The sequence below is a fragment of the Myotis yumanensis genome, unplaced genomic scaffold (genome assembly GCF_028538775.1).
Source record: "Myotis yumanensis isolate MYYU_CA2020_CCGP unplaced genomic scaffold, mMyoYum1.0.hap1 SCAF_12, whole genome shotgun sequence".
NCBI lineage: Eukaryota > Metazoa > Chordata > Mammalia > Chiroptera > Vespertilionidae > Myotis > Myotis yumanensis.
In genome coordinates this window covers 50,855,850-50,880,875 of record NW_027223763.1, presented here as the reverse complement: position 1 = coordinate 50,880,875, position 25,026 = coordinate 50,855,850, and the positions used below count along the sequence as shown (strand labels likewise).

Below are 25,026 nucleotides of genomic sequence, written 5' to 3'. Positions count from 1 at the left end.
CTTTGCCATATTTCAAGATGGTAGGGGTGTGCAAACTCATTGCCTATTTATATTCATTTCCATTCGCTTCGGGGTTTATTGTTGTGATTGTTTTTGCTTTAGCTCCAGCTTTTATTTCTGTTAAAGTAAACAGTATGTCAAGTGGCACATAACTTCCTAAGCTGGATTGAGGAGACAGAAGGTTGGCATCATACTGGTGATTTCACTGGGTGGCCTTCAGAAATCCTCTCTCTGATTCTGTTTGTCTCATTATTATAAAGCATGATTAAAAGCAGATGTTACAAAGGTGAGATGCTTTCTGATGCCAGGTACCCCTCTTTGTTTTCTCATTGTGGTGATGTCCCTACCCCCACCCTTGGAAGGACTGATTGAGGAACCCTCCTAGGTTTGATCTCTCCTGTTGGTGTTGTATAACTCGGGAGTGCAGACAAGGCTGAAGTGATTGAGAAACCGTAATTAGCATAGTTAATGAACAGTGAAATGCTGCCTCCCTCTGTATTAAGAGGAGTTAGGGTGCTGCATCAGCAAATGTAGGAGAAATTGGATCCTTTTCTCCCCACAGTAATGAACCGACCTCCTCCTCATCAGTGGAGAAACACGAGGGGAATAAACATTTTCAGTCTAAGCTTTGGAGTTGGTGGGTGTTGCCATGCAACTGGGCATTGATTTCCTTTTTTGTGCCTTTTCTATTCCTTCCGTATTGATCCTTTCTGTCACAGCTCAAGGATTCTTCCATTATCTTCAAAATAATTTAAAAATTTCCTAACGTTTCAGAGGTTTGACAAGTTACTATAAAGTGTCTACTGTGGAGTTATATTTGAGGCTTCCTAAAGAAGTGATGGCGAACCTATGACACGTGTGTCAGAGGTGACACGCGAACTCATTTTATTGGTTGATTTTTCTTTGTTAAATGGCATTTAAATATATAAAATAAATATCAAAAATATAAGTCTTTGTTTTACTATGGTTGCAAATATCAAAAAATTTCTATATGTGACACCGCACCAGAGTTAAGTTAGGGTTTTTCAAAATGCTTACACGCCGAGCTCAAAAGGTTCGCCATCACTGTCCTAAAGTCTTCCAATCTAGTGCATCCATGTTGTTTTAATGCAGAGAAGACAAATTCAAGGAGCTTTAGGGATGTGGACTCAGCCAGCTTCACATCTAACATTATGCAACAGCCAATGTTTTCTAGGTAGGCCCCCTAGGTAAATGGAAACTAATGAATAAGGAGAAAGGTTTTCTGAAGTAAAACTGTAGTCATGTTAGAGGAGAAAAGCGTAGGTGTCCTTTCTCTGTTGCTAGTGAGGGTTCCTGTGGCACCCCTGGAATAAGGATTTCTGGAGGCCCTCAAGGGAGAATGAGGTGGGTAGAAAACTTTATTTTCATGAAATGACATTCCTGGGTTTCCAAAGTCCCATTTCCCTTAGTCCAGTCATAGAAAGAGTATAGCTGGGGTTTCAGTAGAGGCAAAGCCAGTGCCCAGAGTTTCTTTCTGTGCTGGAACTGGGTCCAGTCCAGCATCGGGATGGCAGCAGTCCAGATGTCCATCATATGTGGGTGAATACCAGAGAGCGCTCCTTGAGCAATCCGAGTCCCAAGAGCATAAGAGGAACCAAGAGAGTGAATTTCTTTGTTGAAGGGATTCAGTATCCCACATTTTGCACTCTCGCAGTGGCCACACTCATTCTGAGCAATGACCTGTTCCCAGTTGTGACTAATAGGCAGACACCTTCCAGACATTACCCCAACTTCACTGGGCATGTGCTTGTTCTCCATGTCCAGTCCCTTCCCCAGCGATCTGTGGGGAATTGATCGGTGGCTCCCTGGGGAGTGGAAAGCTTTAGCTTCCTGGTGAGGCCGTCCAAATGACATGCCTGTAATATATAGCCTTCCCTTTGTTCCTTTCGTGTTATTCATAACTAGTTAATTACAACAGTATCAGTAACACATTTTAAAGACAGGGTAACTGGAAAGACAGAAGTTTTGCTTTCTGTATGAGAACCCTCATAAACAGTACTAGGAATTTAGATAGCTATCAAGGATTGTGATAAGAGGTGATTTTTGATTACTGAAAGAACAATGATCTAAGGCAAAAAATAAATTTGCATGGTATATTTTATATATTTTTCTTCAACACTTATTGAGATATAAAATATTTATTATAAAATTCACCATTTTAAAGTGTACAATTTAGTGGGTATACTTTATATTTGACTATTAAATGGGTATATTATAAAAAGTCAAGGAAACCACTAAACTTCCCCCACACACACACACACACAAGTTTTAGTGAAGATTTATCTTTCCTTTGTGGGCATTGTTTTTTAAACACCTCGTGGAGGGAGCTGTTGGCACTGTGGAGTCCTTTAAAAATGCTCAGTGTCAGAGTCTGAAGGAAGCATGAGCACAGAAGGCCAACATTAGGGTGAGACAGGAGCCTGTCCGTGTGTATATGGCAGATGTGATCTACCCTGTGCTGTGGCTGAATCCATGGTAGTGCATGGGACTGCAGTCTTTAGAGTTTTACTTGTCTATCTTCCCCTAGAATGAAAGCTTCCTTAGGGTGGGGTAATCTTATTGGAGTATCCCTGTGACTAGCATGGTAGATATTTCTGCAGTGAATACAGGAATCGGTTTTTTAAAAAAATGAAACAGGAAACGTGTTTGCTCTTTGTATCTATCTACCACTTCCCAAGCATAGTCATGTCTTATCAAGATGGGTACCACTTATCAGGTCATGAATAAAGATGGCACGTTGGATTATACTATTACTGTCCTGCAGCAAATGTCCTGTGCAGACAGAGGAGCAGCAACTACATGGGCAGTGGACCTCTGTCTGGGTGGAGGATCCACTGTTGGCTTTCCTTAGTGGACCTCCCTTGGGCAATGCATTGTCAGGATAGTGTGGGAAGATCCACTGCCCTGACAGCGATTGGTGTACAGACAGGGAGGACATTCAGTCCCCTGCCTAACATACAGCAGCATAAGGATGCTGGTTGCAGAACTCACTTTTTCTCCTCTGCCAGTGTCTGTAAAGAAGAGTGACCTGGAGTATTCCCATCTCAAGGCCAACTCTGGGGGGAGATGGCATCTTTCCTCAAAGCTAGAAATCTGCCAGCAAATTTCACAAAGAGTGGTAGTTTCCGTATTTGTCTCTCTATAGTTTTACCATAAAAATATTTGCATGAAAAGAACATCTTTGTTTCCTTAAGACTTCATCTGCTCTCGCTACTCATTTGCTCTTGAAAAGGGATATAATCTTTTTGTTTTTGATCTGTAATCATTCCCACAGCAACCAATTGTGATGCCACAGACCAAGGATTATAATTTTCGTTAGGGAACAAACAAATGAACTCCCTGAAACAAAGCTGCTCATTTCTTCCAAATCTCCTTGAGAACAATGGGAGACCAATTCTAAATATATTGGCTGCCTCTAAAAAAATGTCCAAAAACAGGAATGCCTGTTTCTTTAAAGGTCTTTGTTCCTTTTCCAGCTTTGTATTCAGTTTGTGTCCTGCAACAGACATTTACTGGGTTCTGACTATGTGCCAGGTACCCTTCTAGACTCGGGGGGTACAAAAATGAATAATACATAATCCTTGCTTGAATTCTGAGACTAAGGATTCCTTCAGTTTAGCCAAACTTTAGACCAAAGCTGCAATAGCTGGATGTTTGTAGGGATTCCAATACCATGCAGCGATGAGTTTTCCTCCAATGTAATACGACTAGTATTTTTTCTATGTTATATCCACCATGTGAAAGGTGACGTGTTGTTGGATTATTTTTCTAACATTCAATAAATTCAGGGCTTTAGAAATCCAGTTAGAGTGCTAGCAGCTATCTAAAAGTCTGTTCTTCAGACTCTATATTTGCTAATTTCTTGGACAGAAAAATAAATGCTTCAAACTCTTAGCTTTTTGGCCCCATGTGGAGAAAACTCATATTTCCCTTCTCAGATTCTGTTATTTTAATGTATGTCAAATAAGGTTAAGGAACCACATTTGTTCTTTATTATGTTTCCATGGCAGAACATCTTAATGTTTCTCTAAACTTTGGGAGAAGTTATCAAGCATAATATTTTATGTTGTAATATCAACCAAGATTTCCCTAACTGGATGAAATATGTGCCAACAGAAAGAAATAGAAGTTGATCAAGTATAATATGTATCTCTTTCTCTTCTTCCCTTATAATTCATTGTCTGAGGTAACCTATTTGGATTTTTATGTCTCTATTGGTAAAAAAGACCCCATTGGTAAGAAAATGTTTTTTATGTTTATTACTTTACTCCTATTACTATTTATAAGATTGGTTAGCCTCTTTGTGTTTTGTTTGCCATCTTGTTAAATTATCAAAGTGTACCTTCAAAGTGGACTAAATAAGACCTATGTTGTGTAATAAAGAGCAGAGCCTATAATCTAATGTTTTTCTTTAATAATCAAGAAATATTTTAAATGAACTTAAATATAGTTCTTTTTCTTTTCCAGCATAAAATTATGCTTGCTTTTACTGAATGGCTTGATTGATAATACTTTCAATTTTTTTTTAAAAGGAGTCAATTTTACAGTAACATTTCTTATAAATAGATATATACAGATCCCCTAGGAAGGCTATATCTATTCATATTTGTTTCCAAAATTGGATCTGAGAAAGGTTATTTTTTCCTGTTCATGTTGTACAACTTTAATGAACTTTAGCTTCAGCAACGGGCTTTTTCAGTAGTCTTGATAATCGGTAGAGATTGCTATAAAGTCCGTGAATTGATGGGGAAGGTAGTCTATTACCTTCAGGTTCAAAATCTTTGGATGTCTCTTTACAGTCAGAATTCTAAATCAGGAGGTGACAATTGCAAAATAATAATAATAATAATAACTCAATTTCAAAAGACTTGCACAGAAATTCAGACAAAAATCTGATATTGTTAAACATGACGTTAACATTTTTACTTGCACCTGTACTGAGCAAGCCCACAGACTACAAAGTTATATTGTAGACAATATTTTGTTCAGGAACTTACAATAGAATTGGGGAATTGAGAATTACCAAATGGAGGTGTCTGGGGGATCACTTTGTAAAGTATATGATTATCTAACCACTATGTCGTACACCTGAAACTAAGATAAAATAATATTGAATATAAAGTGTAATTTTTTAAATATTAAATAATAGAGGTGTTTCGTACAAATAAGAGAAAGAATTATCAAATGAAAGGGTACATTAAAATAACGAATTTAAAAGAAAAATGCTATGAGTCTAAACATAACTAATTGCCCAATGGATGTGCCACGCTGTAATGCATGGCAGTAGGTGCATGTGGAAGTGTGTGGGAGAGCTCTCCAGGCAAGGGTGGAGTGGGACAACGGGAGTTGAGCTGAACCTTGAAAACAAGGTAGGATTTAGACAAATAAAAAGGATATAAGAAAGTGCTCTCCAGACAAGAGGTATTCCAATGGGAAAAGTCAGAATTGAGGACCTCTGACATGGACAGAGAAAAACAGCCAATGGCTAGAATTTAGGATTATCCACTAGGGCTGATTATAACCAATTCAACAAATATATTGAATTGAGAAACACAGGCACACTGAGAAACACAGCATGGCAATTCTGACTTTCAAGAACTTTAAGTCAGTACAGGAAATAAGAAGGAATAAAATAATATGAGACAAATGTGGAATCAGTGCTGTAGGGATCCATAACTATTTACCCAAGGAATTCCATATTTTATTTCAAAGACAACAACAGTGAATATTTCAAGTTTTCATGTTTACACACCTATGTGTTTGTTGTATCCCAGTTACTGTTTCTACTGTTTGCTTCATACCCATTACAATTGTGAGCTTCCTGTTGTATTTTGTATAATTTCTACTGAATCCTCTTAGTAGAAATACGCCTCTTTCAGTGGCAACCTACATTTTGAGCATGTAGCTGTCTCTCTCACAATAGTTAACAAAGTACTTGTGATGAGTATAGTAATATACGATGACAACTGCTATAATTTTTTGTGTATTCAGTTCAGTAGACTATGGTTATGTGGTGAAGCAGTCCAGTTCTTTGTTAATGACAGGTTTATGGAAGACAAGCTTTCAGGATTGTACTAGAAATCCTATTAAAGTGCCATCCATTAAACCATTAGAATAGTCATTAAAACTGTTTATGCAGACTTGTTATTCATGAGTTATTGGTCTCTAACCATTCCCAGTCCTTTTTGCCAATATTGCTCTAGCCTTTGTTCCACTGTGGCTATTCAGTTCCAAGGAATTAATATCTGTCAGCTTCCTCTCTTTGCTCAATTTGTGGTGTGTAAGTGAGAGGAGGGGAGGAAAGGAAAAAAAAGAAGGAGGGAGAGAAAAGAAGGGGATGTGGTTGGGAGATGGAAATGGGAAAGATTGAAATCCTATGTCTTTGTTTCTAATTATATAGGTAAGGATTATACTGAAGATGCCATACTTTTTAATCTCATAAGAATTATATTCAAATCTAACAATATAGAAAGCTATAGCGAGTCTTTTATCTTCAAAATTTTGGAAGTGAAAAGTACTGTGATATGAATTTCTCATTAAACCAAGCTGGCAGACATCTGGTATTTAACCTGTTGTCCTTGATGTCCACAGTTTTGCAATAAAGAACTGAACTTTGTGATAGTGAATTTAGAGTTATGACTTACATATATGAACTAGAGTGTAGTAGTTAAGAGCTGACTCCCAAAGCCAGAAAAGTCTGTGTTCATATTTCAGTTTCACTATTTTGTGGACTATGGGGGTGATTTACAGAAAGTGTCTTAAGTTTTGGAAAGTAGTAAAATGTTCACAAATTGAAGAATTAAAGAATACAGATAACAAACCTTGAAGTATCTGAAATAATTATTGTTAAAAGATAAACAGGCTTAGTTAAAATTTTGCGAGTTTATTTGAGCAAAAGTTAATTAGAATGAGGCAGCACCAAACCTAAAGAGGTGAGAAGCTCTCCCATAACAGGAGCCAGGGGAAAGATTTTATAGAGAAAACACGGAAGCAAAGAAATTATTTGATTGGCTCTAACTTAAAGCCTAGTTGGCTGTTTATGACTGGTTGTCCTTAGGGTTTGGATTTTGGAATCTGGAGTATTTACATTTACAGGCTTAGGTTTTGGTTTCTTATGAGCCACCATAGCACTAGGGATGCCTCAGTCTAATGGCTCCCTTGCTTAATTAACATTATTAATACTCTCATCCCAGAGATGAGTGCTGGCAGCATTGATATATATATATATATATATATATATATATATATATATATACACACACACACACACACACACACACATATAATGAGATATATAATTGAGATATAGATATATATAGTATATATATAATGTTTGTATATACTCACATTTATAATACATGTATATACATGTATTATGATTATATATACACATGCAGTATGTGGGGATATATGTATATATGTTAACTGCTTTATAACTTTTTTACTTACAAGAAAATTTGAGCCCAGCCAGTGTTGCTCAGTGGTTGAATGTCAACCTATGAACTAGGAGGTCACAGTACAATTCCAGTAAGGGCACATGAGGAATCCAATCAATGATTCTCTCTCATCATTGATGTTTTTATCTCTCCTTCCCTCTCCCTTACTCTCTGAAACCAATAAAAATATACATTTTTTAAAAAAGTTAATATTGTCCTAGCTGGTTTGGCTAAGTGGTTAGAATATCAGCCCGCAGAGTGTTGCAGGCTTGATCTCTGGCCCAGATCATGCAAGAGGCAACCAATGGTTATGTCTCCCTCACACTGATGTTTCTCTCTCTCTGTCTTTCTCCCTCCCTTCCACTCTCCCTAAAAATCAATAGGGAAAGAAAAAATCCTTGGGTGAGGATTAACAAAAAAAAATGAATGTAGACATCTTTATGTCTGTAGATATGTAGCAGTTTCCATAGCTTCATATGTTTTTCCTACTATAAGTTTTTTAACCAGTCCCCTCTTATTCGAAAGGCTATTTCCTAATTTTTTCACTGTTGTAAATGATCTAAAATGATTCTCCTGTACACTTGTCCAGGAGAAAGACTTGTCCAGGTTTTTATTTTCAGAGAATTCAGACAGAGTTTAGTGCCTGAGCACATGTCCGAAGTCTAACGCTAGGGAGGTGAATCAGTGACCAGTTTAGTTTGAGGAAGGTGCCCAGTGGGTTGAATGTGAGTCAGATGGGGAAGGCAAAGTGACCCCAAGCCAGGCCTCCACCCCGTGAAAGAACCTGGATATGTTTTGAAGACATGTATGATGAAGAACATATTTTATTTGAAGACATGTATGATGGTTGAATTTAGTAATACCCAAGCAGTAGAATAAGTCTACGGTTCCATTTCCAGAGCAACTAAAAAAGAAATTGTAGCATAATCATACCTAATTTTTAATAATAGTTTTTAAATGTTATAAAATATTAGACACATTTTTTAAAAAATTATTTTTATAGAAATAATTCATATATAAAATCCGTTCTTTAAAGTTATTCATTTCCTTCACAATTGAACACACATAATCCATATGTAGCCCTACAGTTCTCCCATCCTCTACCACAGTGGTTCTCAACCTGTGGGTCGCGACCCCTTTGGCAGTCGAACGACCCTTTCACAGGGGTTACCTAAGACCATCCTGCATATCAGATATTTACATTACGATTCATAACAGTAGCAACATTACAGTTATGAAGTAGCAACGAAAATAATTTTATGGTTGGGTCACAACATGAGGAACTATATTTAAAGGGCCCGAAGGTTGAGAACCACTGTTCTACCATGAAGAAGGAAAACAATTATAATCTGAACAGGCTACATTGGTGGTTGAGCAGTGTGCAGGGGAAATGTGTGTTACCATCACAGGTTCTGTCCTCTTCCTGTTTCTCTCTTCTATGCAGCTCCATAGGAAAGTTGAACAAGGTGAAGCACTGGGTCAGGCCAGCCACCTTCTCTCATTTTGGCTTTCATGTTCCACTCCTGCCTCAGCGGAGTACATAAGTAGAATCAAGCGTCCTTCTGCAGAAATTGCTCTCTTTACTTTTCCCCACCTACCAGTCCAGGTGATAAAGTGTGTCAGTGAACTCGGTATTTAGCAGAACCTGCCATCTGTCCATCTCTCTTTCCACGCAGACCTACTCACCAGGCTGTGAGCTCTTCAGACATGAGTAGTGTAGCCATTACAAGTGCCGACTGTAAAGGTGGAAAGGCTGGCTTCAAACGACAGCTCTGCCACTCCCTGGCGGTGTGACCTTGAGCAAGTGATTTCTTCTGTGTCTCGGTGTTCTCCTGTGTAAAATAAGAGTGGTAGCACTTTAACACCCGTTTTCCTGTTGTGAAGGCAAAATGAGTTGATGCGTGTAAATAGCTTAGAACAGTGGCATGCGGAAGCATTCTGTTTTTTGGTATTTGTTTTTTCTCGGAGATGCTGTAATTTCTCCAAGTTGGTTTTGATTGTCTCGCTCCTGACCCTCTCTGCTCCCCCCACCCTCCACGCCCACCCTGGTCTCTCATTCGGCTCTGACATCTGCACTGGTGCTGGATGATTCCCAGCACCCTGTGACCCCCAAACACTGCCCAGCAAAGCCTCTTGTGCATAACCCCAATACACCTCAGTGGTGCCAAAGGGTTTCCCTGCTCATGAGTCAGGTTACAACCAAGTGTGAGCCAGGGAGCCACTTTGTTTCTTTACATGTCTCTGGGCTGGTCTAATGTGTGTTTAGTTTATAGCCACATCATCAAAGGGGAAACTTATTAAACTGTTTCTAAGGTTGTGAGGGAAATGTCATTGTTGCCGTATGGCCTGCCTATAATGCATTTCAGACATTCTACAAATACATTTTAAAATCAACTATATGCTAAACACTTATTGTACAACATCAGAAAAAGTACAGCCCTTGTAGTGATATGCTCAGGTGATTCCAGTTTTTTTCCAAAGGGCTAATATATAAAATGACCACCCGGCCAGTGTGGCTCAGTAGTTGAGCATCGACCTATGAACCAGGAGGTCAAGGTTCAAGTCCTGGTCAGGGCACATGCCTGGTTGCAGGCTCAATCCCCAGTGTAAGAGGCAGCCCATCAGCAATTCTCTCTCATCATTGATGTTTCTATCTCTCCCTATCCCTTCGTCTCTGAAATATATATATACATATATAAAATATTACCAATATTTATATATATATATAAAATATTACCAATGTCATGACATTTTTGTAATATATTTTACCTAGAATAGTCTTTAATTTTATATTATAAAACTAGTATATATTTTTAACAGAGAAAATTAATATTTTAGTTTAGATATTAAACTTTAAAATTTTGTATTGTTTTAGCCTTTCTAGTTTGTCACATGAATAAGAGAAGAAAATATACAACTTAGATTGTAAATGGCCTATCTCTGGGTAATTAGAAGCCTGTATTCAGTACAGCCTACTGTTACCTTACTGAAGGAATGATGATATTAACAGCAAGGGGTTCTTGATATAAATACTGTGCCCGAAATATATATTGGAATTCTGTGTTTCAACTAGATAGTTGCACTGAATACAAATGGGAATGGAAGGGAGTGGGAGAATTTTTTAAGGGATTATGTGGGATTTTCCATTATTTATCACAGACTTGGAGGAGGCGTCACGTATTCTAATTTCATTTGAGATGTATAATTCCTATTTTTTCTGAACCAGGAAAAGGATATGAAAGGCTTTGACTAAACATGAACAAAAATGCATTCAGACATATTTCAATTTGGCAATGTATCTGTTTTTCCTCTTATATATGAAAATAAATACAGGAGAAAAAGAAACAAAGATTTAACAAAAAAAACTTTTTATTAAATGGCAAGCAAGGCAATGCTGAAAGCCTAAAATATACCTGTCTACGGGATGCAAAGTAAAATAAGAGGGGGCGGGGGATGCAGTGTTTAAAGTTAGGTTAGAAATTTCCACATTTAATGAAGAAGAAGTAATGTTATCAGCTAAACCTCAACCTTAAACAGTCAAAAGCCAAGAGGATGATTTACCTTCCCTATTCCCCTTATTCTGTTGTTTATAAAATGCGGTTGTAATATGCATCACACAACATTTATGAAACCAATTCATTCATTCATTCAATTGATTTTTCTTTTGAACTTCCTTTTCCATGCCATTTCTCAATGATCAGGTCTCCAGTATAAAATGAAATGGAAACAGTGAGAATTAGATGTGGCTTCTTGTGGGGTTTGTTTTTTGGTTTGGGGTTTTGTTGTTGTTGTTGTTGTTATTTCTGCCAATTTGGAACCTGATGGACGTATTGTTACATAGCATGTAGAAGGGCAGAAATTGATTTTTTTCTTGCGGGGGGGCTAAATCAACTGGACAATTGCCCTAATTTTATGCTTCAATGCTAAAGAAGATGCAGTTAGCATCAGGGAGAAAGCAGACATTCCCTGGCTGCCAAGATCGTCTTAAATCAAGATATTCCTACTCAAGTCAGTGGGTAGAGGCAGAAGGAAGCAAAATATCTCCCAATCTTTTAGCAATAACAATGCAGAGGGTGTTTTAAACATATTATTTCTCTTAGTACGATTGGGTCTGTACAAATGTGTCAACGTTTGCAAAGAGTGACGAGGAGTTAATGTATTCATCTTGTGAATTTGTTGACAAAAACTAGTGCCCTATTATTCAAAAGAAAAGATGCCATTGTGTGAAATGCTGCACATCCATTTCATCTAATAGATATTTTTATTTGTTACCTACACATAATGCTTTTAATAAATACTGCAATTACTTTCTACCAATTCAGTCAACATTTTCTCTTCAGTCAGAGCAGTTTAATACATTTCTAATAACATTTTTTTTTGACCCAAACTGTCTGGAAAAATTGTAATTCCTTTTGCTTTTCCAATAACCTCAGAAATCCTCGTGTGTGAATTATATTTGTAAAATGATTCTCCACGCAGCTCTATTATAATTATAATGTCAATTATAATTCTATCTGTCCATTTCTTATGCACTTTAATTTGGTGGAGGAGATGAATAGGTAAAACTAAAACATTAGGATTAAGAGGTATCACTGTTATCATTCCTCTAGAAACACAGCCTTCGGCAACTAGGAATGTCTGTTCCGCATTTAGTAGCAGCCAGGAAAATGTTGGAGTATGTTTAGAGAGTTCGGTAAAAAATCAAAAAAAAAAAAAAAATCTGGACTTTTAAATCTTCAGATCTGAAAATTCCACCTTCTGTTTTGAACTCTTATTTGAAAGGACGTCTGAAAAATACTCTTTCCTCAATCACACATATAAAGCAGTGAAAGGCTTATCTGCGTTCGAGAGATCAGGTAGTGTTGTCCTACGGAGTTGAAAAGAATCCAGTGTTTGTTGTTGGATTGTTACTGTTTTTCATCATCTTGAATCCATAGTAAGTTAGGATAAGTTCAGCGTACTTCTAGGAGAAAATAGAATCCTCAGAGAAATAAGCTAACTCATTCTTAGTGCTGAGATATGATTTAGGAGAAAACATTTATCAAAGCATTGCTGGAAATACCTCATCTGTCTGGATGCTTCACTATGAATATAGTTAACCCTATTTAGTTCTCTATATATCAGTTTTAATTATGTACATAAATACATTATTGCTTTAGGTAATTTTCTATGACTACTTATTACATAATATTTTATGATAAGAATTTCAAGTCAAACCATTAGACAACATGTAAAATTGATGCAGTTTTATCATTTGTAAATTGTACCATCTTCCTACTATCCAAAATAGAGAATGGCCATATCCACTTATTAGTTAACACCGAGAATCTTGAAAAGTATTTAAATCCTCAGATTCTAATGGTGACCTGCTCAGATGTCTTTTTATAAGGAAAGATTTAGGAGGTGTTGATGACAGGTTGGGTAAAGGGAGATTAGAGAAAATGAGGGCACAGACCTGACCCTGGAATGGCGTTAGTGGGAAGAAGAAGCACAGAGCAAACAGGCCCAAGTTAAAGACTTGCCAAAGCTAATCAGGGGCTTTGACCGCCAGACTTTGCTCATCACCATACTTTCCAGTTTTTAAAGCATCATCGGACTCAACTGAATTCATGCTCTTCTCTTTGAAGAAAGTACTCATTATGTCAATTGCAGGCTTCTGCTAATTGTGCAAAATATAGCCCTTCCCAGCTATGCAAACGTGGGTCTTTTTCAAATGGATACATATTAATTTACCATTTTCAAACTGGGAGAGAGAATATAAACGAATGAGAATAAAAAAAAAAGGCTTCATTACAGAAATACACACTCAATGGCAGATTGCTCTTCTAAACCTCAGAAAGCATTTTGGAATATTGGGGGGTGGGGGGGAACCACTCTTAGGACAAAATGAGCCTGCTGCTGGGGAACAATGTGGAAAAATAGTGTTTCTCTGGAGGATAAGGTCATTGAAAGTTCAGTTCCCTGTAAAAGGGACTGTTAGTCTGACCCATAGTTTGGCTAGTCAAGTAGCTGGTCTATTCCTCCTATGTAATTACACTTCTGTTAGTTGTTTTAAAACACACACAGAAACAGGATGTATCTTTTTTGTGGTTTCTCTTTGATGAGTTTCTAAAGGGAATATTTTGAGGTTTTTCTCCTGATGGGGTGAAGGAAAGTAGAATACAGAGCAATTGGTATTGTGTGATGTCTTATACATGTGAATTACATTTTTTTTTTTCTGGGCAGAGAATTCAGAGTCTTGCAGAACCATATTTAAAGGACTTTGCTTTAAGAGAATGACTTGTGCTTTATCAAAAACTAAAGGCCCATTGCACAAAATTCATGCACTCAGGGGGTTCCTCAGCCCAGCCTGCACTTTCTTGCAGTCCGGGACCCCCTGGGGGATGTCCGCCTGCTGGCTTAGGCCCAGTGCCTGAGAAGCCAGACTCGCTGCTCCTTAGCACTGCCTCGGAGGCAGGAGAAGCTCCTGCCACCACTCCTGCCACCGCTGCTGCACTCGCCAGCCATGAGACCAGCTTCTGGCTGAGCAGCGCTCCCCCTGTGTGAGCACACTGACCACCAGGGGGCAGCTCCTGCATTGAGCGTCTGCCCCCTGGTGTTCAGTGTGCGTCATGGCAACTGGTCATTCTGGTCATTCCGCCATAAAGGTCACTGGGTTTTTATATATATAGATGGTCACTCATATCAGGATGTAATTTTACTCAATGACTATAAGTTGATGTGCAAATTTATGAATATTCTCTTGTTTTGAATTTATAGAGATTTTTGATCCAGCTTTCCTTGCATTGTTTCCAGAGAACAATTGAAAGGCATGTGTGAAACACTCAAGGAACCTTCTCCAGTTTGGCTATAGATGAAGCACAGATGGCAGTTAGGCACTCAGACTTGAAAAAAAGAATGCCAGGTCCTCAAACCTGGCTTCCTCCACCTACCAGCTTTTGACCATGAGAGAGTGATGGTCATACCCCACACTGGGGATCAAGCCCAAAACCTAATCTACAGAATTTTTATAATAACTACTTCCAGGTTTTTTGTGAGATAAAATCAGTTAACTCATGTGAAGCACACACAGCAAAAAAGCCACAGTAAATGTTATATATAAGTGTTAATTGCTATAATTATTGAATATAAATATTATATTTTTAAATCTTTTTATCGAGAATACAATGAAAGATTACAAAGCCAGTTATGTGTAGCTTTTATCCCACTTATCTATTTGAAGACAAACTTCTAGTTGATTAAAAACAACAACAAAAAAAAACAACAACCATGAATTAGACCTTGCTAATTATCACCTTAAAGACTACATAAATACAGAGTATTTGGTTTTAGCAAGTGTCAACTCGAAATTTTCCCTCTTTTAAGTAACAGAGAGGTTTTCTTTCTATTTGGTATGTTTTTCCCTGTATAAGGCAAACCTATTGCTATTAAGGTGAAGATTATTGTTAACATTAGAATGATTCCGTCAACAGCTATGGGAGGAGGGGAGGATGTGTGTGTGTGTGTGTGTGTGTGTGTGTGTGTGTGTGTGTGGTGCCAAGTGGCCATGTGTGCAGATAGGGAAGTGATGTTAAATGGTTTGGAATCTTGGTAAAGTTTTAGATGCCCCATAGTGTTCATTCAGCACCTACCTTTCAAGGGCCTTGTCGATTGACTGGAAAAACAAAGGTAAATCCTAGGAATAGCATTCCTGTTTATAAATTCTGTAACAATGTCATGTATAAATTTCATATAGTATTTTTTTAAAAAGTCATCAATCAACTACTGGTTGAAAAAATATCCAGTGTGCTTTATTTCCAACTCCTAAAATTCCCCTCCGTGGAGGCTAACGAAGGCCCGGCCAAGATTCCTGCTCTAGAACTTTGGGTGAAATGCTAGGAAGGAGGGAATAACCTGCCAAAAGGTGTTTGGGTAAATAGAGCCAGAAGGATGAGCAGAGGTACCTGAGAATCAAGCTCAGGGAAACCCAATACCAACAGCAGGAAGAAGTTGACTCCATTAGGAACAAAGGGACTTATTTCAAAATTTTTAATAATATTGGAGTAGCCTCATTTAACTTTTAATAGAAAGATATCTAGACATAATGGGCCAGTCAAAAATACATCATTGAAGTGGAAGTCAGTTTCTCTGTCACTTCAGAGCTGTATTGATCTTTCTTTATGTTGGTCTTTTTATTTTTCTTTAGGAGAATCTCAGTAAGTAAAGCCAGAAAATAAAGAGGCAAAGCAATTATATCATCACCAGCACTAAGAAAAGCCTAGACAGTGGGTTTTGAGAATTAGGGTCTTATTCATCCATGGTATCTTTGCCTCATTAACATGGATAATTGAAATTTGATTTTTCTCAACCAGGTTTTTTTCCTGAAAATACAAGATCTTATACTTTACCTACTAGTAATTCATTTTTCTTTACTGAGTTTACTCCTCTCAGCATTCTTACAAACTCCAAAAAAATGACCTGTGTTGTGTGTGGTTAAATGTGCAGTCAGATGGATAGATACAGATGGATGAGTATGTGTTGCACAAAGACAAGTCAGCATTATTTAATCAATGTTTGTTTGATCCGTGTAAAATGAGTATCAATGTAAGCTGCACCCCATCTGTTTTATCATCCATGTGAAGCCAACCTCATTTTTAAAACTTGATTTCTTATGTAACTGCCCCAGAATGACACAGGATGATCAGTTGGGAGCAAACAGCATTTGGACTAGGGAGATAAAAGAGGGTAGTTACGTTTGGGTGTTTCATATGTGGGGCTTCTCCATTTTGCAGTGACCCTTTCAATAGTGAAGTGGCATCATGGCTTGGTGATTACCAGCTGTTAGTCATCAGCTGGGCTTTGACATGATGCAGATCTGGGGTTGAAGGTGAATGTATGATTCTAGATCATATAGTGCCTCCATAGAGAAGGCTATGAGTAAAATTTATTGAATTAATTTTTATTTACTTCAATCTCCTTGTCTGTAAAGTGGAGAAACAACAGCACCTATCTCATAATCCTATCTAATAAAGAGGCAATGTGCAAATTGACCATCACTCCAACTCATAAGATGGCTGCCCCCATGTGGACAGAAGATGGCCCCCACAAGATGGCCGGCAGGGGAGGGCAGTTGGCGATCAGAACAGCAAGGGAGGGCAGTTAGGGGTGACCGGGCCAGCAGAGGAGGGAAGTTGGAGTTGACCAGGTTGGCAGGGGAGGGCAGTTGGGGGAGACCAGGCCAGCAGGGGAGGGCAGTTAGGGGCAATCGGGCCAGCAGGGGAGAGCAGTTAGGGGTGACCAGGCTGGCAGGGGAGGGCAGTTAGAAGTGACTGGGCCAGCATGGGAGGTCAGTTAGGGGTGACCAGGCTGGCAGGGGAGGGCAGTTAGGGGCAATCGGGCCAGCAGGGGAGCAGTTAGGCATCGATCAGGCTGGCAGGGGAGTGGTTAGGGACAATCAGGCAGGCAGGCAGGCAAGCGGTTGGAGCCAGCAGTCCTGGATTGTAAGAGGGATGTCCGACTGCCTGTTTAGGCCCAATCCCACTGGACCTAAACAGGCAGTCGAACATCCCTCGAGGGGTCCCAGATTGGAGAGGGTGCAGGCTGGGCTGAGGGACACAGACACACACACACACACACACACACACACACACACACACACCCTGTGCATGAATTTTGTGTACCGGGCCTCCAGTATTTGTGAAAGTTAAACAGCCTACTGGATGTAGAGCATAATGACCAGGCAGCTATTATAATGATCCTGTTACTTACAGGTCTTCTCCTGGGCCGTATTTTAAGCATAAGCATATTAACATATGTGATGTATAACTCATATTTCCATTACCAGTTTTTAAACTCTAAATCTAAAATGAAAAAGCCAAAATGAGAGGTAACAAGCATTGATTTGGGATCAAATAATTACAATTTGGAGGAACATAGTTTCTGAGGCAGACACTCAGATAGTGTCCTGATTAGAGAGGCAAGGCAAGGGCTTTTTCTCAGGAAAGGAAAGGAACAATTGCATGAAAAGAAGAAGGAATTCCTATTGGTACTAACAAGCAGAGCCACTCTTGACTATACGTGATTGGTTACTGAGTCTATCTCCAGATAGAAAGTCCATAATCATTAGTCCTTGTGATCAGGATGCCTGATTTCCTGCTGATGTTACAAACACTGGTTTGTAAAACAATTGTGTCAGGACAAGTCCAAAGATTTAGGAACCAGTACGTACAAGGCACTTTCTCTAGAACTGGCTGCTCTGGCTCTACTTTAAAATGGCTCCACTTGTGTCAACTTTCACAAACTCTTCCATGCAGCTATCAAATCATGCTGATGGCTGAGAATATGTGGCAAGAGTAGAAATGGACATGACTGTAATAGTGTCTTTGAGTGGATAGATGCAATTTCATTGGTCTAATTAAATTTATGCCATTTTCCATGTGTGAATGATCATAGTCTGAGTAACTAGGCCAGCAGACAGAGTAACATCTTCCACCAAAAGACCGTACCTCAGTGAGATTAGGGGCTTCTTAGTATATTCTAGAGCAGTGGTTCTCAACCTTCCTAATGCCGCGACCCTTTAATACAGTTCCTCATGTTGTGGTGACCCCCAATTTCATTGTTACAAATTGAACATAATTAAAGCATAGTGATTAATCACAAAAACAATATGTAATTATATGTGTGTTTTCCAATGTTCTTAGGTGACCCCTGTGAAAGGGTCGTTCGACCCCCAAAGGGGTCGCGACCCACAGGTTGAGAACCACTGTTCTAGAGAATAATGTGCAAGAAGCTTATGTGCTGAGTAATGCTCATCAGTACAATGTCGGTGGTAGTTATAATTTCCAGATCATATATTTAATTACTAAGCCATATGCTAATGAGTGTAAAAATATTAAAGTGAGTACACTGTACAATGCAGTTTCCACAATCTGTTCTCTAGCTCCCATGTTATATGGAGGAATTACTCCATGATTTCTCTTGATGAGCTTTTCTCAACAAATTTATTCATCAATTCAATTAATTTTTAAAAAATCATTTGTCAAACCATGTATTGAGCCATCTTTGTAGATACAAATATAAGTGATAATGTATAGGTAGGGCTGTGGCTGAGAACTTCAGAATGTAGGCTGTAGGTCACCCAGAGCCAGTGGGAGTTCTTAAACAGGGACCTAACCTGCCCGGGGTTTTGTTTAAGAAAGACCACTTGGCGTGAGAGATTAGAGAAGATATTCTAAGTAGACATCAGATGCTGAAGGACTGGATGTGGGGACTGAATTGAGAAATGTTTAAATCCGGTCTTGGTTGCTGAATGGAGCTGTGTGAGAGTTCAAGGTTGACTTGAAGGCGTCCGCCCAGACGAATGCTCTGCTCCCTTTAGCTCCTGGAATACTGGAGAGAACATTCTGCAGAGAGATGATGAGTTTCCTTGGAAGAACCAACTAGAAAGACCCCTAATTACACTATTCTTTAGACTCTAAGGCATAGATGATTATTTTGCTGAATACTGTTTAATGATCGACCAGTTTATATATAGATTAGCATAGGCTAAGAAAGGAAAAGGGGCTTAAATCCTCCATAAATTAGAGGCTGCAATCTGTACTGCTGAGAATGTTAGCATGTTTAGAGGCTATTTGTGACTGTTAATAGGCTTGACTTTTTACACTGGTGAGTTTTATCATCATGCAACTCTGTCCCTTTAATATAAAATGTATGCGTCTTTAATTTTGTAACACCCATTGGATATGTCTTACTTTCAAATTCTAATATATACACATAAAAGAATGGAAAATACCCAGCATCAAAAATTACTGCTTGCCAAAACCGGTTTGGCTCAGTGGATAGAGCGTCGGCCTGCAGACTGAAAGGTCCCGGGTTCGATTCCGGTCAAGGGCATGTACCTGGGTTGCGGGCACATCCCCAGTAGGAGATGTGCAAGAGGCAGCTGATAGATGTTTCTCTCTCATCGATGTTTCTAACTCTCTATCTCTCTCCCTTTCTCTCTGTAAAAAATCAATAAAATATATTTAAAAAAATTACTGCTAAAAATTCTATCAATATAACATATTATCTTTACTTTTTAAAAATTTCACCTGTACATAAACTTAATTTAGCATTAATTGTTTCTGAAAACTTGATTTTAATCATTTAAAATCATGTTTATGCAATTACTAAACTTATGTTTCCATATACCATGAAATTATAAGTATAAAAAAGTCAGTTTCTTATGATAAAAGAAAATATGTTTTGATTTCCATAATATTGCAGGAGAATAAAAAGTCTCCCAAGATGTTATAACCAAAGCCTGGATTCAGTTTCAAAATCATTGTTTTACTTTACGTATGAAAAGTTACATATTATATTATATCGGCAATATTTATTTTAATTTTGCATAAGTGGTTGAACTAAGGCATTAAGGAAATGCACTAAAAATCAGAACAAGTAAGTTTAAAGGATAAAATGAAGCAAATGTTGTAAACATGATAACACATAATGAACAATAGAAACACAATTTAAATAGAAAAGCAATTAGATTCTATCTGCACTGGGTTACAAATTAATATTCTAAAATGATTAATTTAACTAACCTGCCTTCTTTACTGTTACTCTTAACTGTTTGAATTGTACAAATTGCCTTGTGATATTGGCCATAATGTGTTGCAGAGAAATAGACAAAATTTTAAGTTGCCGTCAAGATGTAAGCCTGTAGGTGAAGAAAGAACAGGAAAGCTGTGCCCAGTGAAGCCAGTGAAAAACCACTCAATTTAAAAATTGAGATTAGTCCAGATAGGAAAGAATAGGGAAGAGCAAACAAGATAAAATAATGCTCACAGAACTGGAAGGAATATTGAACCAAGGTAACTTGTAAACTATAGCAGCAGAGAGAAAAAATGGAAAAGTAAAATAATAATAATAAAACCTGCCTTTCCAATATTAACAGAACATCTGTATTGATTTTCTTTTTCATCTGAATCAATGTTGGTAACTACACCATGTTTTACTCTGATTAATCATTTCATGTGATTCTGGGTATATTGGTGCTCAGCTTCACAGCCAGGGCCATCTTGATGAAGCGTGGCTTCAGAGTTTTCTTTTCAAAATCGTGTTTGTTACTTGTGATAAATACCTATAATCCACTGATATTCAGTATTGATTTTGTGTGTGTGCTGTTTTTCTTTTAAAGTCAATTGACCCTGGCCAGCAGTTCACATGGGAACATTCAAACTTGGAAGTAAACAAACCAAAGAATAGATATGCAAACGTAATCGCCTATGATCATTCCCGGGTTCTCCTATCAGCAATAGAAGGTAAGGAAATACTGACCTTATGTACACCTTTATTTTCATGGGTTTAAGGATGTGCATGAAAATATAGCTTTAACTAGGCATTGAGCCATCTATAAAAATAGTTATTTAAGATTTAGCCAATGCTGGTACTCACTTTTTCTTTCTCATAAAAATATACCTACGATATACATGCATATGTACATACACACACACATACACATACACACACTAGCCCACCATCCTATAACATAAGAGCATCCCTCATGACCTCTTTGCCTCAAGCTTACATGAAATACTTGATTATGTAGTTGATGTTCCTAAGGGAAGCAATTTTGGGTTGCCCATTTACTGAGGGTTACTGATGGTTAGGAGTAAAAAGATGGTTGTTAAAGATGCTCAGTAACTGTTACTTAAAAATGGGCAAGTGAGTTGTTAGTTTGTAAATAAATGTGGATAGCCACTAGGGACAGTTGAAAGGTTTAGGGTTGGTGATGTTGTGATTAATACAAAGTAAGCACATTGGAGATGTCTGGTACACCTCATTTGTGGCCTGCTTGATAATCTCACAGCCGTGGTACATTTCAGAGGGAATGATTGTCCCTGAAAGATGAGAATTACTCTTTAAATATGCCTAACTTCTTTAAGGATTCATGAGGGAAATATTTTCCATTCCTCCCTTACTAATACTAAAACCCTCTCATGTGGTGTTTCTAAAGCAATTAGAAGCTCACGTTCAGCACTCGGCTTTGTGTTAGTCTTCTTGGCGGTGGTGGCACATTGGACTGCTGTCCTTGGAAAATAGTTTATAGTCCCTTAAACCCGTCCTTGTCTTAGCGGCTAACCTAATCTGCCAAGTGCCCTGTACCACGTGCATCCTCATTGGCACCCAGAAGAGCATTGTAGCCTTTTCGTACTTGAAAGTTTACTGCTCACCCTCTTCACGTTTTTATAAAACATTAAATAACACCAGCTTCAGACCCCGTCCTTTGAGAACCTTACAGTTCAGGCATTTTCATTGATAGTTATTCAAGTATCTTTCCCTTTTCTCTGCTTCCGAAATCTGTGATGACTACCCTTTATCTCCCAACTCTGAGCAAGCCCTACCTGCCTCCTTCGTACCCAGAGTTGATTTGAAAGTGAGACTCTGTTTACAAGCTTTCCCAGTAAGCGCCAAGGCAACCGTTCCATTTATTTCCCTTTTGGGGGGAACAAGGACGATCCTCCAGCATTTCAGCAAGCCCTTCCTACAGCCCCTTTCCTCAGGATGGTGTTATGTGGCACAGATATATTTTTAAATTCTCAAAGTTTTATTTTTGATGTTGGAAAAATGTCACCTTTCTGAGGCGACGGAAGATACTAGGTGTTCAAGACTTAGCCTTTTTCTGTGCTGAAAAAAATTGACCAGGTGTATCAAAGTTCCACCAGTGCTACTTTAAGCAGAGTAGTGTCAAATGGGTAACTGCTTCTCTCAAATCCTGTTTAGCAACTGTAATTGGGGTGATTCACATATAGGTTTCACATTTTATCTCTACATTTTTCCCATTTTAAAATGTAAAAAAGAGTAGCAATTTTTTTTTTGGTCTCAAGTCTGTTATATGATCACCATAGTAAATGAGAAACTAAACCAAGGCACAAATAGACAAACCTTTTTTTTTTTTTTCATTATTGGAGCAAGATACATTATAGAAGTAAAATAAATGGGTGTAAATTGAGAATGCATTTGGCTTGGTCTTGACCGAAGAACTTGTCAGTCTGCCTTTGCTGTGTTGTATCGTTGTTTTCACTCAGAATTAGGTCAGTCGATACTACCACGTCCCTGTACTTTTGCCCACTTTGTCATTGTTTTCCTTAGCCTGTTATTTTCTACCGTCTTCACAGTGGTGTATGTAAAAAAACAACAACACAGGAATATCCCTCCATGTGCCTTTTAAATGATAGTTGGAAACTATGTACATTTCATTCCTATGATATTTTTACAGTAAAAAAGCCAAAATACTGGAATCAGACTAAAACCTGCCTTTTTATAACTCTGTGCCACAAATACACCCTAAATCTAGAGCTGACCTAGAAACCAAAAATCTTTCCATTTTAACTCTTATGCAAAAGGTTAGAAGCATTTAATTGAAGTTTATGGGCTATACAGAGAGCTTTAATCTAGATTACAACCATGAACAGCATTTTATCTTAGACTAAGCCCCATATTTAAGGGGCCAAGCCATCATCTTATTTCTTAAGCACAAGATGCCGGCACCTGGAACCACAGAACCACTCGCTGAGGCTTTACTATAAAGGGAGCTTGGATAGTACAAAGCCAGATTTTTCAAGTGTGTTAAAATGTTGTGTCTTCATGCACAATTTATAAAATATAACGTGTCTGTTTTGCATGCCTGTGGTGATAATGGCAATAACTTAAAGGTTTTGGTGAAGGTTTTATTTTATGCACTAGAGGCCCGGTGCACAAAATTCATGGGGTGTATCCCTCAGCCCAGCCTGCACCCTCTCCAATCTAGGACCCCTTGGGAAATGTCCGACTGCCAGTTTAGGCCCGATCCCACAGGGCAACCGGCAGTTGGACATCCCTCTCACAATCCAGGACTGCTGGCTCCCAACCACTCGCCTGCCTGCCTGCCTGATTGCCCCTAACCCAGTGGTTCTCAACCTTCAGGCCCTTTAAATACAGTTCCTCATGTTGTGACCCAACCATAAAATTATTTTCGTTGCTACTTCATAACAGTAATGTTGCTACTGTTATGAATCATAATGTAAATATCTGATATGCAGGATGGTCTTAGGCGACCCCTGTGAAAAGGTCGTTCGACTGCCAAAGGGGTCGCGACCAACAGGTTGAGAACCGCTTTGCCTAACCACTCCCCTGCCAGCCTGATCAGCGCTGAACTGCTCCCCTGCCGGCCCGATTGCCCCCAGCTGCCCTCTCCTGGCAGCCTGGTCATCCCTAACTGCCCTCCCCTGCCGGCCATCTTGTGGAGGCCATCTTGTGACCACATGGGGGCGGCTATCTTGTGCAAGGGTGTGATGGTCAATTTGCATATTACCTCTTTATTATATAGGATTCTTGTTGTTCTCTCAAAGGTCCTGATCATTGTCTTCACATTACTTTGCAGAGTTGTTTGACAGACATTAAAGAAAGGAGTGGAAGTTGCCGTAGTGATCTGTATTGCCTTTATCTTTGCTTAATAGTACTAAACATTACACAACTGTCATTGAAACACAACTGTCCTTGAAAGATGGCAGGGGAAAATTTTTTAAAAATCAGGAATTCTGTGTGGGCACCAATGTGCTTACTGGACTCCTTGAAAATAGTGACACTTTATGACATGGTTCCATATTATGCTAACTTTATTTATGCTGGGGAAAATGCAGAGTAAATTCAAGAGCATCCAAGTTACAAAATGCTTACAATTTTTGAGTTTTAGGTTATGCAATATGGGAACAAAATTGAATTTTTGACCAATCCAGTTACCATTGGAGTCCCCTTCATGATTAAGCAATTTTTAAGAGAAAATAGTAATTACTGAAGAAGAGAGGTGAACAGATTTAATTTAATGATTTAAGATAAGTGTGACAAATAAAGACTAAATGGGAACTAATATGTATATGTGCACAAGATAATGTGTAGCAACATGCCTAATCTTCTAGAATCCAAAGTATTCCAGAAAGTAGACATGAGAAAATGGAAGCTCAGAGGGAAAATTGGTGCTGAGTCGCAGAGTGTATCAGTAATATAGCCCAAATTAGAATCGAACTCTTGCGAGCCCTTGACCCCGGCTTCATCAGTTACATCACTCACGTTGCTTTCCTACTAACACAGGTTGTGACTGTGATTAAGTAACTTAGCCTGGATCCAAACGCCCAGCCTTAACTTCTGGCCTAAAAATCCATTTGATCATTGGGCATTAACCTGTGGATGGCACAGACATTACACTTTAATATTTCACTTCCTACTTCATGGCATAACTAATCTGAGGCAATGACACAATATGGGGAACCACTTGTGATTCAAATGGACCAGTCCTACAACTGCAGAAGGTTACATGTTTCTATCCCTAGCTCATCCCAGGGGTGATCTACTGACCTCAAATATCTTTTTCTATATCTTCAACTTCTTATAAACCAATGAATATCAATTAGTGACACATTACTTACTGTAATGCCTCCTAAATAGCAAAAATTCAATCTGATTATTAAATTCCTAGATAAAGGGGGTTTTGGTTTTTCCTTCTAATATACAATTTATGGCTGCTTGTCTTATATTTCTGTTAATAGAATTATAATTAACATTTCAATTT

At 38.4% G+C, this 25,026-nt stretch overlaps 1 protein-coding gene and 1 long non-coding RNA gene across 27 annotated transcripts in view; one reads left to right on the top strand and one right to left on the bottom strand.

Moving 5' to 3' along the window:
* The window catches only part of PTPRD (protein tyrosine phosphatase receptor type D), a 2,083,672-nt gene that overhangs the window by 1,984,580 nt on the left and 74,066 nt on the right, over positions 1-25,026 (top strand). For all 26 annotated transcript variants that reach the window (XM_070431651.1, XM_070431673.1, XM_070431672.1 and 23 more), the window contains one exon: positions 20,617-20,740. In XM_070431651.1, coding sequence (XP_070287752.1) covers positions 20,617-20,740 — 124 coding nt within the window. The remainder of the gene's footprint in view (positions 1-20,616; positions 20,741-25,026) is intronic.
* LOC139021255 (uncharacterized) overlaps positions 9,268-25,026 on the bottom strand; it is a 125,737-nt gene continuing 109,978 nt past the window's right edge. Inside the window, exon 5 of the long non-coding RNA XR_011473421.1 lies at positions 9,268-9,289. This is a non-coding gene — a long non-coding RNA (uncharacterized lncRNA). The remainder of the gene's footprint in view (positions 9,290-25,026) is intronic.